Source organism: Oncorhynchus gorbuscha, linkage group LG01 (assembly GCF_021184085.1).
Source record: "Oncorhynchus gorbuscha isolate QuinsamMale2020 ecotype Even-year linkage group LG01, OgorEven_v1.0, whole genome shotgun sequence".
Taxonomy (NCBI): Eukaryota; Metazoa; Chordata; class Actinopteri; order Salmoniformes; family Salmonidae; genus Oncorhynchus; species Oncorhynchus gorbuscha.
The window spans coordinates 91,699,411-91,712,571 of record NC_060173.1 but is presented as its reverse complement, the minus strand read 5'-3'; the positions used below and the strand labels follow the sequence as shown (position 1 = coordinate 91,712,571).

Genomic DNA, 13,161 nt, shown 5'->3' with positions numbered 1-13,161 from the left:
TGACTGACTTGAGATGTTGCTTCAATATATCCACATAATTTTCCAGCCTCATGATGCCATCTATTTTGTGAAGTGCACCAGTCCCTCCTGCAGCAAACCACCCCCACATCATGATGATGCCACCCCCGTGTTTCACGGTTGGTATGGTGTTCTTCGGCTTGCAAGCCTCCCCCTTTCTCCTCCAAACATAACGATGGTCATTATGGCCAAACAGTTATATATTTTGTTTCATCAGACCAGAGGACATTTCTCCAAAAAGTACGATCTTTGTCCCGATGTGCAGTTGTAAACCTAAGTCTGGCTTTTTTATGGTGGTTTTGGAGCAGTGTCTTTCTTGTTGAGCGGCCTTTCAGCTTATGTCGATATAGGACTTGTTTTACTGTGGATATAGATACAGATACAGATATAGATTTTGTACCTGTTTCCTCCAGCATCTTCACAAGGCCCTCTGCTTTTGTTCTGTGATTGACTTGCACTTGTCGCAGCAAAGTGCGTTCATCTCTAGGAGACGGAACGCGTCTCCTTCCTGAGCGGTATGACGGCTGCGTGGTCCCATGGTGTTTATACTTGCATACTATTGTTTGTACAGATGAACGTGGTACCTTCAGGCATTTGGAAATTGCTCCCAAGGATGAACCAGACTTGTGGAGATCTACAATTGTTTTCTGAGGTCTTCGCTTATTTCTTTTGATTTTCCCATGATGTCAAGCAACGAGGCACTGAGTTTGAAGGTAAGGCCTCCAATTGACTCATATGATGTCAATTAGTCTAACAGAAGCTTCTAAAGCCATGACATCATTTTCTGGAATTTTCCAAGCTGTTTAAAAGCACAGTCTACTTCGAGAGTATGTAAACTATGTAAGCTTGTAGCATCATACCCCAAAATACTTGAGGTTGTAATCTCTACCAAATGGGCTTCAACAAAGTACTGAATAAATGATCTGAAAACTTATGTCAATATAATATATATTTATTTTAAACATTTTCAAACATTTCTAAACTGTTTTTGCTTTGCCATTATGTGGTATAGTTTGTCAATTGATAAGGGAAAAAACTATTTAATCCATTTTAGAATAAGGTTGTGACTTAACAAAAATGTGGAAAAAGTCAAGGGGTTTGAATTCTTTCCGAACGTACTGTAAGCAAAATGCCTGTGATAAGTGATTATCATGGTTGGTGTTAATCATTTTAGGTTCATCATCCCAGCTCTAGACACAGACAACAAGACAGACAAGCAAGCTGTTAGCATATGTGCTCATTCATACCAGGAAAGCTTCGGGATAGATGGATTTACCATCCGGCTTGAAACCAGCCCATGCCCATCTCCACAATAACAATGCTTATGTGTTTCAATTGCTTTGCAATACCATGTGCCTGCTGCACAATGCACTCCAATATCATATATCTTGACAAAGCCCTTGAAGAGCCAAGCATCTTAACCAGGGCTTGACAATACTACACTGTATTACTGGAAAGACTACTCTCAGTCCCTGCATTTTACCATCCTCCATTCATTTGTCCAGGTCAGCTAAAAGGATGACTGCTGCTGCACTTTGTCTCCTACACACTGTCTTTATACATACTAGGGCTGTGTGTGTGTGTGTGTGTGTGTGTGTGTGTGTGTGTGTGTGTGTGTGTGTGTGTGTGTGTGTGTGTGTGTGTGTGTGTGTGTGTGTGTGTGTGTGTGTGTGTGTGTGTGTGTGTGTGTGTGTGTGTGTGTGTCAACCATTAGATGTTAATCACATCAAGCCCCTGACCGGTTAGATGAGCCATTTCCTACTGAGATAATAGGACCCAAACAGGATATGAGTCCAACTGACAGACATTTAGACGGGATGTATCTTCACACACACACCCTCCGTCTGCTGCTGGGACATTTAGTCTTCCATCCCATAATAATCCTGCCGCCTGCCGATCCCTGTCTCCAGACAGAGTAACCAGGGTTTATTTCTGGAGATGTATAGAGTGTTTTACCATTCCTCCCTCTCATACCTGTCATGTCACTCTCTTCTTCTCTCCCACTTTTTGTCTCTTTCTCTCTGTTCTTAACCGGCCGGGTTTGACTCTCTCTGTTGTCAGTTTTAGATGCTAGCTAATGCTGAAATGTGTTCTCATTCCAAATCCATTGTCTGTATATTTAGAGTGTGTGATCTGGTAGACCTCCGTCTGAGGCTTCACAGGGTTAGGGCTGTCAGTCAGGAGAACGTGCCCTGGCTTGTTGAACACTGTGTGGAGTTTCAAGTTTTTTTTTTTGTCATATACAGGATACACATCCAACAATGCAACGACATTAAGAAATATAAAATATAAGAATATGAACATAAAGGAAATAGCTCAGTAGAATAAATCAAATCAAAAATGTTATTTGTCACATGCACCGAATACAACATTTACATTTAAAGATGTAGTAGACCTTACAGTGAAATGCTTACTTACAAGCCCTTAACCAACGATGCAGTTTAAGAAAATCGATGTTAAGTAAACAATTGATAAGTAAAACATTTAAAATAAAAGTAACCAATAATTAAACCGCAGCGGCAAAATAACAATAGCGAGGCTTTGTACAGCGGGTACCGATAGGGTCAGTGTGGAGGCTATATACAGGAGGTACCTATAGGGTCAGTGTGTGGAGGCTATATACAGGGGGTACCGATAGGGTCAGTGTGTGGGGGCTATATACAGGGGGTACCGATAGGGTCAGTGTGTGGGGGCTATATACAGGGGGTACCGATAGGGTCAGTGTGTGGGGGCTATATACATGGGGTACCGATAGGGTCAGTGTGTGGGGGCTATATACATGGGGTACCGATAGGGTCAGTGTGTGGGGGCTATATACAGGGGGTACCGATAGGGTCAGTGTGTGGGGGCTATATACATGGGGGTACCGATAGGGTCAGTGTGTGGGGGCTATATACATGGGGTACCGATAGGGTCAGTGTGTGGAGGCTATATACAGGGGGTACCGATAGGGTCAGTGTGTGGGGCTATATACATGGGGTACCGATAGGGTCAGTGTGTGGGGGCTATATACATGGGGTACCGATAGGGTCAGTGTGTGGGGGCTATATACATGGGGTACCGATAGGGTCAATGTGGAGGCTATATACAGGGGGTACCGATAGGGTCAGTGTGTGGAGGCTATATACAGGGGGTACCGATAGGGTCAGTGTGTGGAGGCTATATACAGGGGGTACCGATAGGGTCAGTGTGTGGAGGCTATATACAGGGGGTACCGATAGGGTCAGTGTGTGGAGGCTATATACAGGGGGTACCTATAGGGTCAGTGTGTGGGGGCTATATACAGGGGGTACCGATAGGGTCAGTGTGTGGAGGCTATATACAGGAGGTACCGATAGGGTCAGTGTGTGGGGGCTATATACAGGGGGTACCGATAGGGTCAGTGTGTGGGGGCTATATACAGGGGGTACCGATAGGGTCAGTGTGTGGGGGCTATATACAGGGGGTACCGATAGGGTCAGTGTGTGGAGGCTATATACATGGGGTACCGATAGGGTCAGTGTGTGGAGGCTATATACAGGAGGTACCTATAGGGTCAGTGTGTGGGGGCTATATACAGGGGGTACCGATAGGGTCAGTGTGTGGGGGCTATATACAGGGGGTACCGATAGGGTCAGTGTGTGGGGGCTATATACAGGGGGTACCGATAGGGTCAGTGTGTGGAGGCTATATGCTTGGTGCTTGCCTACGGAGGGTCAGTGTGTGGGGGAACAGGGGGCACCTCAGTACCTCCAGGCTCTGATCAGGCCCTACACCCAAATAAGGGCACTGCGTTCATCCACCTCTGGCCTGCTACAGGGGCCTCCCTACCACTGAGGAAGTACAGTACCGATAGGCTCAGCTCAGTCAAAACTGTTAGGGTCAGTGCTCTGGCTCCCCAATGGTGGAACAAACTCCCTCATGACGCCAGGACAGTCGGAGTCAATCACCACCGATAGGGTTGGAGACACCTGAAACCCCACCTCTTTAAGGAATACCTAGGATAGGATAAAGTAATCCGATAGGGTCAGTCTCACCCCCTCCCCCCTTAAAATATTTAGATGCACTATTGTAAAGTGGTTCCACTGGATGTCATAAGGTGAATGCACCAATTTGTAAGTCGCTCTGGATAAGAGTGTCTGCTAAATGACTTAAATGTAAAATGTAAATGTATATACAGGTGGTACCGATAGGGTCAGTGTGTGGGGGCACCGGTTAGTGGATGTAATTGGTAAAATAACAATAGCGAGGCTATATACAGGGGGTACCAATAGGGTCAATGTGTGGAGGCACCGGTTAGTGGATGTAATTGAGGTACTATGTAGGTAGAGGTAACGTGACTAAGCATAGACAAACAGAGCAGTAGGGGTGTAAAAGAGGAGTCTGGGTAGCTTTTTGTTTAGCTGTTCAGGAGTCTTATGGCTTGGGGTTAAAAGCTGTTTAGAAGCCTCTTGGACCTAGACTTGGTGCTCCGGTACCGCTTGCCGTACGGAAGGAGAGAGAACAGTCCATGACTAGGGTGGCTGGAGTCTGACATTTATAGCATAATTATAATACAGAAAGGCACAATTTATAGTGCAATGGGGGGGGGCAAGTTTTTTATTTTTGTTAATTGTGCAATATTTAGCAATAATAATAAGGTGTGTGTGTGTGTGTGTGTGTGTGTGTGTGTGTGTGTGTGTGTGTGTGTGTGTGTGTGTGTGTGTGTGTGTGTGTGTGTGTGTGTGTGTGTGTGTGTGTGTGTGTGTGTGTGTGTGTGTGTGTGTGTGAGCTAAAGTGTGAAGAGTCTGAGCAGGTGGTCAGTCCAGTTCAAGTGTTCAGCAGTCTGATAGCGTGTAGATACCAACAGGCTCAGAGACAGTTTCTATCAGACCTCATGCCGATACCGTCCGCCCGATGGTAAGGGAGTGAACAGCTTGTGTGTGAGGTCTATGAGGGGAGGGAGAGGTACTGTATGTCTGAGAGGGTTATGCTATATTCAAGAGGAGGTGTCAACGCAAAGGGCTGATGCAACAGGAATATAACAACAATGTCCTATAGCAAAGGGCTGATGTAACAGGAATATAACAACAATGTTCTATAGCAATGGGCTGATGTAACAGGAATATAACAACAATGTCCTATAGCAAAAGGGCTGATGTAACAGGAATATAACAACAATGTTCTATAGCAAAGGGCTGATGTAACAGGAATATAACAACAATGTTCTATAGCAAAGGGCTGATGTAACAGGAATATAACAACAATGTCCTATAGCAAAGGGCTGATGTAACAGGAATATAACAACAATGTCCTATAGCAAAGGGCTGATGTAACAGGAATATAACAACAATGTTCTATAGCAAAGGGCTGATGTAACAGGAATATAACAACAATGTCCTATAGCAAAGGGCTGATGTAACAGGAATATAACAACAATGTCCTATAGCAAAGGGCTGATGTAACAGGAATATAACAACAATGTTCTATAGCAAAGGTCTGATGTAACAGGAATATAACAAAAATGTCCTATAGCAAAGGGCTGATGTAACAGGAATATAACAACAATGTTCTATAGCAAAGGGCTGATGTAACAGGAATATAACAACAATGTCCTATAGCAAAGGGCTGATGTAACAGGAATATAACAACAATGTCCTATAGCAAAGGGCTGATGTAACAGGAATATAACAACAATGTTCTATAGCAAAGGGCTGATGTAACAGGAATATAACAACAATGTCCTATAGCAAAGGGCTGATGTAACAGGAATATAACAACAATGTCCTATAGCAAAGGGCTGATGTAACAGGAATATAACAACAATGTCCTATAGCAAAGGGCTGATGTAACAGGAATATAACAACAATGTCCTATAGCAAAGGGCTGATGTAACAGGAATATAACAACAATGTTCTATAGCAAAGGGCTGATGTAACAGGAATATAACAACAATGTTCTATAGCAAAGGGCTGATCTAAAGCCACTTCAAGTTTACATGTGTAAATAGTGTATATGTGGGAATGAAAGCCACAACTTTGATCCATGTGCTAAACAAACACTGAACCACTGATGTGACACTCGCCTTTTCTCTCTTCTTCTTTCTCTCCTCTTCCTCCTGCAGTCATCCCCGACTCCCTCACCGTCGCCGCGCCGCCACAGACCCTCTCCCAGGTGGAGGGAGACACGCTCCAGCTCAGCTGTGAGGTTTCCCGGGCGACGGAGCAGCACACACACCTGTCTGTGGGTTGGTACCTGCGCTCCCCAGAAGACGCTGTCGCCCCACCCCTGGAGATCCTCACTCTGTCCCGGGACTTTGTCCTCCGGGCCGGCGGGCCATACAAACAGAGGATGATCTCAGGAGACCTGAGACTGGATAAGACCAGCGCTACGTCCTACAGGCTGACCATCCACCGGCTGCAGCCTGCTGACCAGGGCCTGCTCTACTGCCAGGCTGCAGAGTGGATCCAGGACCCCGACCGCAGCTGGTTCGCCATGACCCGCAAGCAGGCCGACAAGACCCAGCTACGTATACAGCCCACTGGTGAGTAGGGGGCGACGGGAGTGGCGAGATTGTGTGTGTGTGTGTGTGTGTGTGTGTGTGTGTGTGTGTGTGTGTGTGTGTGTGTGTGTGTGTGTGTGTGTGTGTGTGTGTGTGTGTGTGTGTGTGTGTGTGTGTGTGTGCGCAAGGTTGTGACTCGTCATACACACTCTCCGAGGGCTGATCAGTATCTCTCACTAAGCTCATTAGAGCACTAAGGAGAGCTTACCAAACCTCTACGGACTGCCCTTATCAGTGTATTCGTGCATGTGTTGACTGGCATACAGGAAACACAAAGCTGGATTGTTACAAGGGTCAGAGATTGCGCAGGGTCAGGAAGCAGGAAGTACACACACCCTGACAATAATGGAGTGTTTCATGATAGTAGTGATAGTAGTACGTCATCTCATTGGGCTTCCTGTGACCTTGAAGTCAGAGACAAAATGTAATTTCTATTCCTCAGTGTTTCCTCTGTGTATCCTACAGTGAAACTCTCTTTGTGTCTGGGCTCGTCTACTGTATATGACACATACTGCTCTGTTTGTGACGAGAGTTAAATCTCTCAGCCATCCACGGTTATACTGGGGAAATTCCCCCAGAGATAGGAGGAGGGTGGAGCGGAACAGGCGAGAGAGCGAGACAGAGGAGATAGTATGCTTCTTATGATAATGATCTTATAATTAGCTGTCGACCTCTAACCCAGCAGACAGGGCACAAGAACAGAGTCTGAACTACACACACACACTGTACTATCCTTGTGAGGACTTCTAGTCGTTCCGGATAGCAAAATCTCCCAAAACACACATTACATACCAGGGCCACTGTACAGTACAATACTGTCTTTCTCCAGATCCAGGAACACCATTCCAGTAGATATATGGTGCAAAAAATTTGTATACATTTTTTTGCAGAATGACGGTGGAATTATTCATTGATTGTTAATGGCGCCCCAGATCGTGATCAGAGGATGTTCGATAGGAAGACTCTGTCTCTCAGAAGAGCAATAAGTTAGCCAAGAGAGGCACATAGAGCTCTGCATCTTACACACCCTCTCTTCACTCTCTTTTTTTATCATCTAAAATGGATGGGAGTGTTGTAGTGTGACAAAGGGAGTAGAGCAGGGTGTGTGTGTGTGTGTGTGTGTGTGTGTGTGTGTGTGTGTGTGTGTGTGTGTGTGTGTGTGTGTGTGTGTGTGTGTGTGTGTGTGTGTGTGTGTGTGTGTGTGTGTGTTGGAGGCTCTTTCATTAGGCTGTGTGTATTGGAGGGAGGGAGGGAGGGAGGGAGGGAGGGAGAGGACCCTGAGACAGCCCCATCACTGGCTAATCACCCATAGACAGAGAGGAGAGAGTCTAGACAAGGGCAGAATCCTAATGGACCTCTTCTCTTTCCATCTCTCTCTCTCCCTCACTTTATCGTTCTCTCCCTTTCTCGTCACATCTCTCCCTCAACACATCTTTAAACCTCTCTTTTTTAGTTTTTTTTTCACTTTATCTTGTTCTCTGCTCTCCTTGCCTTTCTGTTTTCAGACCCTCTCTGTTTCTCCCTTTAACGTCTCATCCCACATCTCTCCCTTGCCCCCTTTTATCTTTTCCCAACTCTCTTGTTTTGGAACTCCCTACTCTCTCGCTGCATCTGATTGGCCTGTTTCTTTTCACGTTTAATTTATTACAAACCGTTGACAGGTGCATGTCTCCACTTTTAGCTCCTCCCTTCCTCCGTGTCTCTCACCTCTCAGTATTGCCCAGGCACAGTTCATGGCAGTATTCATGAAGACGCATCATAGCAAAAAGTTTCAAAACGTTGTGCAATGGAAAACGTAAAAAGCATTTCTTATTGGACAAGTTGAGATGGTACCTTCCCATTTTCATCTGTTTGCTTCAGTTTGGTGCCCAGTGAGTATGACCCAGTTTCCCATGGCCATGTTTGTTGCTGAACTCTAAGTTGTCCTTGTAAAGCAGGTCACAGCTCCATGAGTTTAGATCCAGCCAGGAATACAGATCTGATGTCACAATGCAATATCCTGCCGCTTCATTGGTCAATGATCGTCACTTGCCTTTGTTTTGGCATCTGCTTTCCACTCTGTTAGTGATGACCTGTTTGTGTGTGAGTCTGCTTGTATCTGTCCAGGCAGTGCCAGACTGTTAGCTATTAGGCTCATTGTTATTTTAGAGACAAGTGCTCAGCATGAAAGTTCACTGTGTGTGTGTACGTGTAAACAGTCACCCCCCCTCCCCTCTTCAAATGGCAGGCTTTGAACTTTTCCACGACTGTGTTTTCTCAGGAAGTCTGTTTAAAGTCTTTATAATTACAGCCAGGGGCTAGCACCTCTCTGAGAGAGGGAATGAGATGCACAGAGCATACCGCCGCTCATCATGTTGAAATGAATACTGTAAATAAAAGCTGGCGCCGTGTGCGGAGTCCATCTATAATTGGGAGCCCAGTCAGAGGTGTATGCAGAGACGGCTACACTGATAATGTTTGCTCGGCCTCCTCTCCTCTCTCTCCTTCTGCTGTAGAGAATCTTAATTCGCTGTGTTTCTGTGTTGGAGGTGAAACCAAGGGGAGAGGAGAGGAGGAGGCTGTAGGAGCTGTGCTTCACTCTGGGCATGGCTGACCCCTTGTGTGACCACCCCCCTTTCTCTTTCTCTCTCTCTCCTCTTTCTCTTGCTCTCTCTGCACCCAATGTGACAGGCAGCAGACATTAAAGAATAGAATGTGTTAGTGTGATGCATTTTAATTTCATATGCTGGTATTTAAAGAAGGTCTCTATCCCGAGCAGCTTGTCATGCTCTCATGCGTTATATGAGGATGAGGGAATATGTGATATGCAACAGCTAAATCAGAGTTGATGACTCCTTCCCTCTCTCTGTCTTTGGGAGAAACTGGCAGCTGAAACCATAATGATTCTAAATGTTAAAATAGGGGATGACAATTTCTCTTATCCCTCTCCCCTTTCCTTCCCCCTCTCCTTCCATACCCCTCTTCCCCTTTCCTTCCCCCCTCTCCCCTTTCCTTCCCCCTCTCCCCTTTCCTTCCCCCTCTCCTTCCATACCCCCAGATCGGGACTTCAGCCTCCTGGTGGAAAGTACCATCCATCTCTTTTCATTAAGGACTGGAGTGTGAAGATGTGTTGACATGTGCTATCAGGAGACAGGAGGAGCTAAACTCTGCTTTTTAGCTCATTTTATCTCTCTCTCTCCCCCAGATCGGGACTTCTCTATCCAGGTGAGCACGGAGCGGCGGTCCTTCACGGCGGGCGAGCCGCTGGAGCTACGCTGCACCATCGATGCCCAGAGCGTGCCCGAGCGCTTCTTCTCGGTGTCGTGGGTGTTCAGCAGCTCGTCGGTTGCCGTGATAGGGCCTAGCGCTGTGCCCGTCCTGGGACCCGACTATGTGGGGCGCGAGGCCGCCGGTCACATGACCGTGCGTAAGGAGAGCCCCGCCGTGCACCTGCTAAAGTTGCAGCGCCTCCGACCAGAGGATGCTGGGAAATACATCTGTAGAGTCACGGAGAGGGAGAAGACACCCACTGGGGACTTTATAGACCGGAGCAAGAGGTCACGCAACGTCCAGATCACCGTCCAGCCCATCAGTGAGTATCAACACGGCACGCTATTGGCCCATTTGATAGTAAAAAGCCTCTTGGTCAGTTAAACCAAGGGTTCCCAAACTTTTTCACTTGAGGGCCCCCCTTCCAGCACTGGGGAACATCCTGCGCCCCTCCCTGCGCACACCCCATCTATTTCTATGGGCACAAGCACTGTTCATGACACAAACTGTACACCCCCTCCCCCATTGTTCATGGAGAGAACATTTAGCAGGTTTAAAGATTATTTCCTGCAATTCTACACATTTTGTCATTGGGTGCAAAGAACATTTAACAGTTTTAAAGCATATTTCTTTGAAATTCTATACATTTTGCCATGTCTAATCTGTATTCATGTGATATTTGATTGACCAAAAAATTACAACAATATCTATGGGCAAAAAAATGTTAGCATACATGGGCAAGTTGATCTGGACATTTCTGGCCGGGTATAAATAGCTCTCTAAGGTATGTAATGACTAATATGACAAGAGGAACTGATCATTTCTAAATTGCACCTTGCATTATACTATTACAATTTTCAAGAATAGGTTTAAAGAATCGGGGCCCCTGCGCCTCTTCACCCCCCGGCCGACCCGTTGCGTCCCCCACGGGAGGCACGTTTCTCAGTTTGAGAAAAACAGAGTTAAAAGACATTTGAATGATACGTTGATAGTAGTATGCTTTTCTAATGATATACATTATGCATCCTCCCAGAGCAGAGGTCAGATACCTCTATTACAGAGAACAATAGAGCCTCTTGTAAAAATTGTCACTTTTATTCCAGCAGCCAAAATATATTTTAATCCTATGCTGTCGGTTTGACTATATTTACAAGGCTAAAGGCAAAACATGTTGAACATAGAGAGTAAAAGTCTCACTGAGAATAAACCGCTCTTTATTACACCATTATTTTCTATAGGGCTGAGAATTGCCTGGGACCTCACGAGATTATATCATGATACTTGGGTGCCGATACGATATGTATTGTGATACTCGCGATTCGATACTTGGATTTTATTGCGATTTTCTGTTCTAAACATATTGCTCACTATACACTGAGTACACCAAACATTAGGAACACCTTCGACACCTTTTTTCCCCCTCAGAACAGCCTCAATTCGTCCGGGCATAGACTCTACAAGGTGTCGAAAGTGTTCCACAGGGATGCTGGCCCATGTTGACTCCAATGCTTCCAACAGTTGTGTCAAGTTGGCTGGATGTCCTTTGGGTGGTGCACCATTCTTGAAACACATGGGAAACTTGTTGAGTGTGAAAAACCCAGCAGCGTTGCAATTCTTGACACAAACTGTTGCACCTGGCACCTATAGTTGAAGTCGGGAGTTTACATACACCTAAGCCAAATACATTTAAACCCAGTTTTTCCACAATTCCTGACATTTAATTCCAGTAAAAATTCCATGTCTTAGGTCAGTTATGATCACCACTTTATTTTATTGTGAAATGCCCCTCTGGGAATGTGAAATGGCAGATTAGTAGGAGAGAGATTTATTTAAGCTTTATTTATTTATCACATTTCCAGTGGGTCAGAAGTTTATACACTCAATTAGTATTTGGTAGCATTATCTTTAAGTTGTTTAACTTGGGTCAAACATTTTCGGGTAGCCTTCCACAAGCTTGAATTTTGGCCCATTCCTCCTGACAGAGCTGGTGTAACTGAGTCAGGTTTGTAGGCCTCCTTGCTCGCACACGCTTTTTCAGTTCCGCACACAAATTTTCTATGGGATTGCGGTCAGGGCTTTGTGATGGCCACTCCAATACCTTGACTTTGTGGTCTTTAAGCCATTTTGCCATGACTTTGGAAGTATGCTTGGGGTCATTGTCCATTTGGAACCAAGCTTTACCTTCCTGACTGATGTCTTGAGATGTTGCTTCAATATATCCACACAATTTTCCATCCTCATGATGCCATCTATTTTGTGAAGTGCACCAGTCCCTCCTGCAGCAAAGCACCCCCACATGATGCTGCCACCCCCGTGCTTCACGGGATGGGATGGTGTCTTCTTCCTTGCTGAGCGGCCTTTCAGGTTATGTCGATATAGGACTCGTTTTACTGTGGATATAGATACTTTTGTACCTGTTTCCTCCAGCATCTTCACAAGGTCCTTTGCTGTTATTCTGGGATTGATTAGCAGTTTTCGCACCAAAGTAAGTTAATCTCTAGGAGACAGAACGTGTCTCCTTCCTGAGTGGCATGACAGCTATGTGGTCCCGTGGTGTTTATACTTGAGTACTATTGTTTGTACAGATGAACATGGTACCTTCAGGCGTTTGGAAATTGCTCCCAAGGATATATCAGACTTGTGGAGGTCTACAATTTTTTTCTGAGGTCTTGGCTGATTTCTTTTGATTTTCCCATGATGTCAAGTAAAGAGGCACTGAGTTTGAAGGTAGGCCTTAAAATACATCCACAGGTAAACATCCAATTGATGCAAACAATATCAATTAGCCTATCAGAAGCTTCTAAAGCCATGACATCATTTTCTGGAATTTTCCAAGCTGTTCAAAGGCACAGTCAGCTTAGTGTATGTAAACTTCTGACCCACTGGAATTGTGATACAGTGAATTATACGTGAAATAATCGTCTGTAATAAAATAATTGTCTGTAAACAATTGTTGGAAAAATTACTTGTGTCATGCACAAAGTAGATGTCCTAACCGACTTGCCAAAACTATAGTTTCTTAACAAGAACTTTGTGGAGTGGTTGAAAAATGAGTTTTAATGACTCCTACCTAAGTCTATGTAAACTTCCGACTTCAACTGTACTACCATACCCCGTTCAAAGGTACTTACATTTTGTCTTGCCCATTTACCCTCTGATTGGCATACATACACAATCCATGTCTCAATTGTTTCAAGGCTATAGAAGGACAAATACTGGAGTTTGGGTGCAGGTACAGAGATGACTAGCGGTAGCTAACACTACCAAATATTATTCGTACTTGGGGTCAAAGTATCAATATAATATTGTTCAAAATAATATTGTGATATGGAACTGTATAGACTTTTCCCCCATTTTCTGTCTGAGTGGATCGC

General features: G+C 45.1%; 1 protein-coding gene across 2 annotated transcripts in view; it reads left to right on the top strand.

The window, feature by feature from the left end:
- LOC124045869 (immunoglobulin superfamily member 3-like) overlaps positions 1–13,161 on the top strand; it is a 132,875-nt gene that overhangs the window by 59,587 nt on the left and 60,127 nt on the right. For both annotated transcript variants that reach the window (XM_046365638.1, XM_046365630.1), the window contains exons 3-4: positions 6,101–6,520; positions 9,723–10,109. In XM_046365638.1, coding sequence (XP_046221594.1) covers positions 6,101–6,520; positions 9,723–10,109 — 807 coding nt within the window. The remainder of the gene's footprint in view (positions 1–6,100; positions 6,521–9,722; positions 10,110–13,161) is intronic.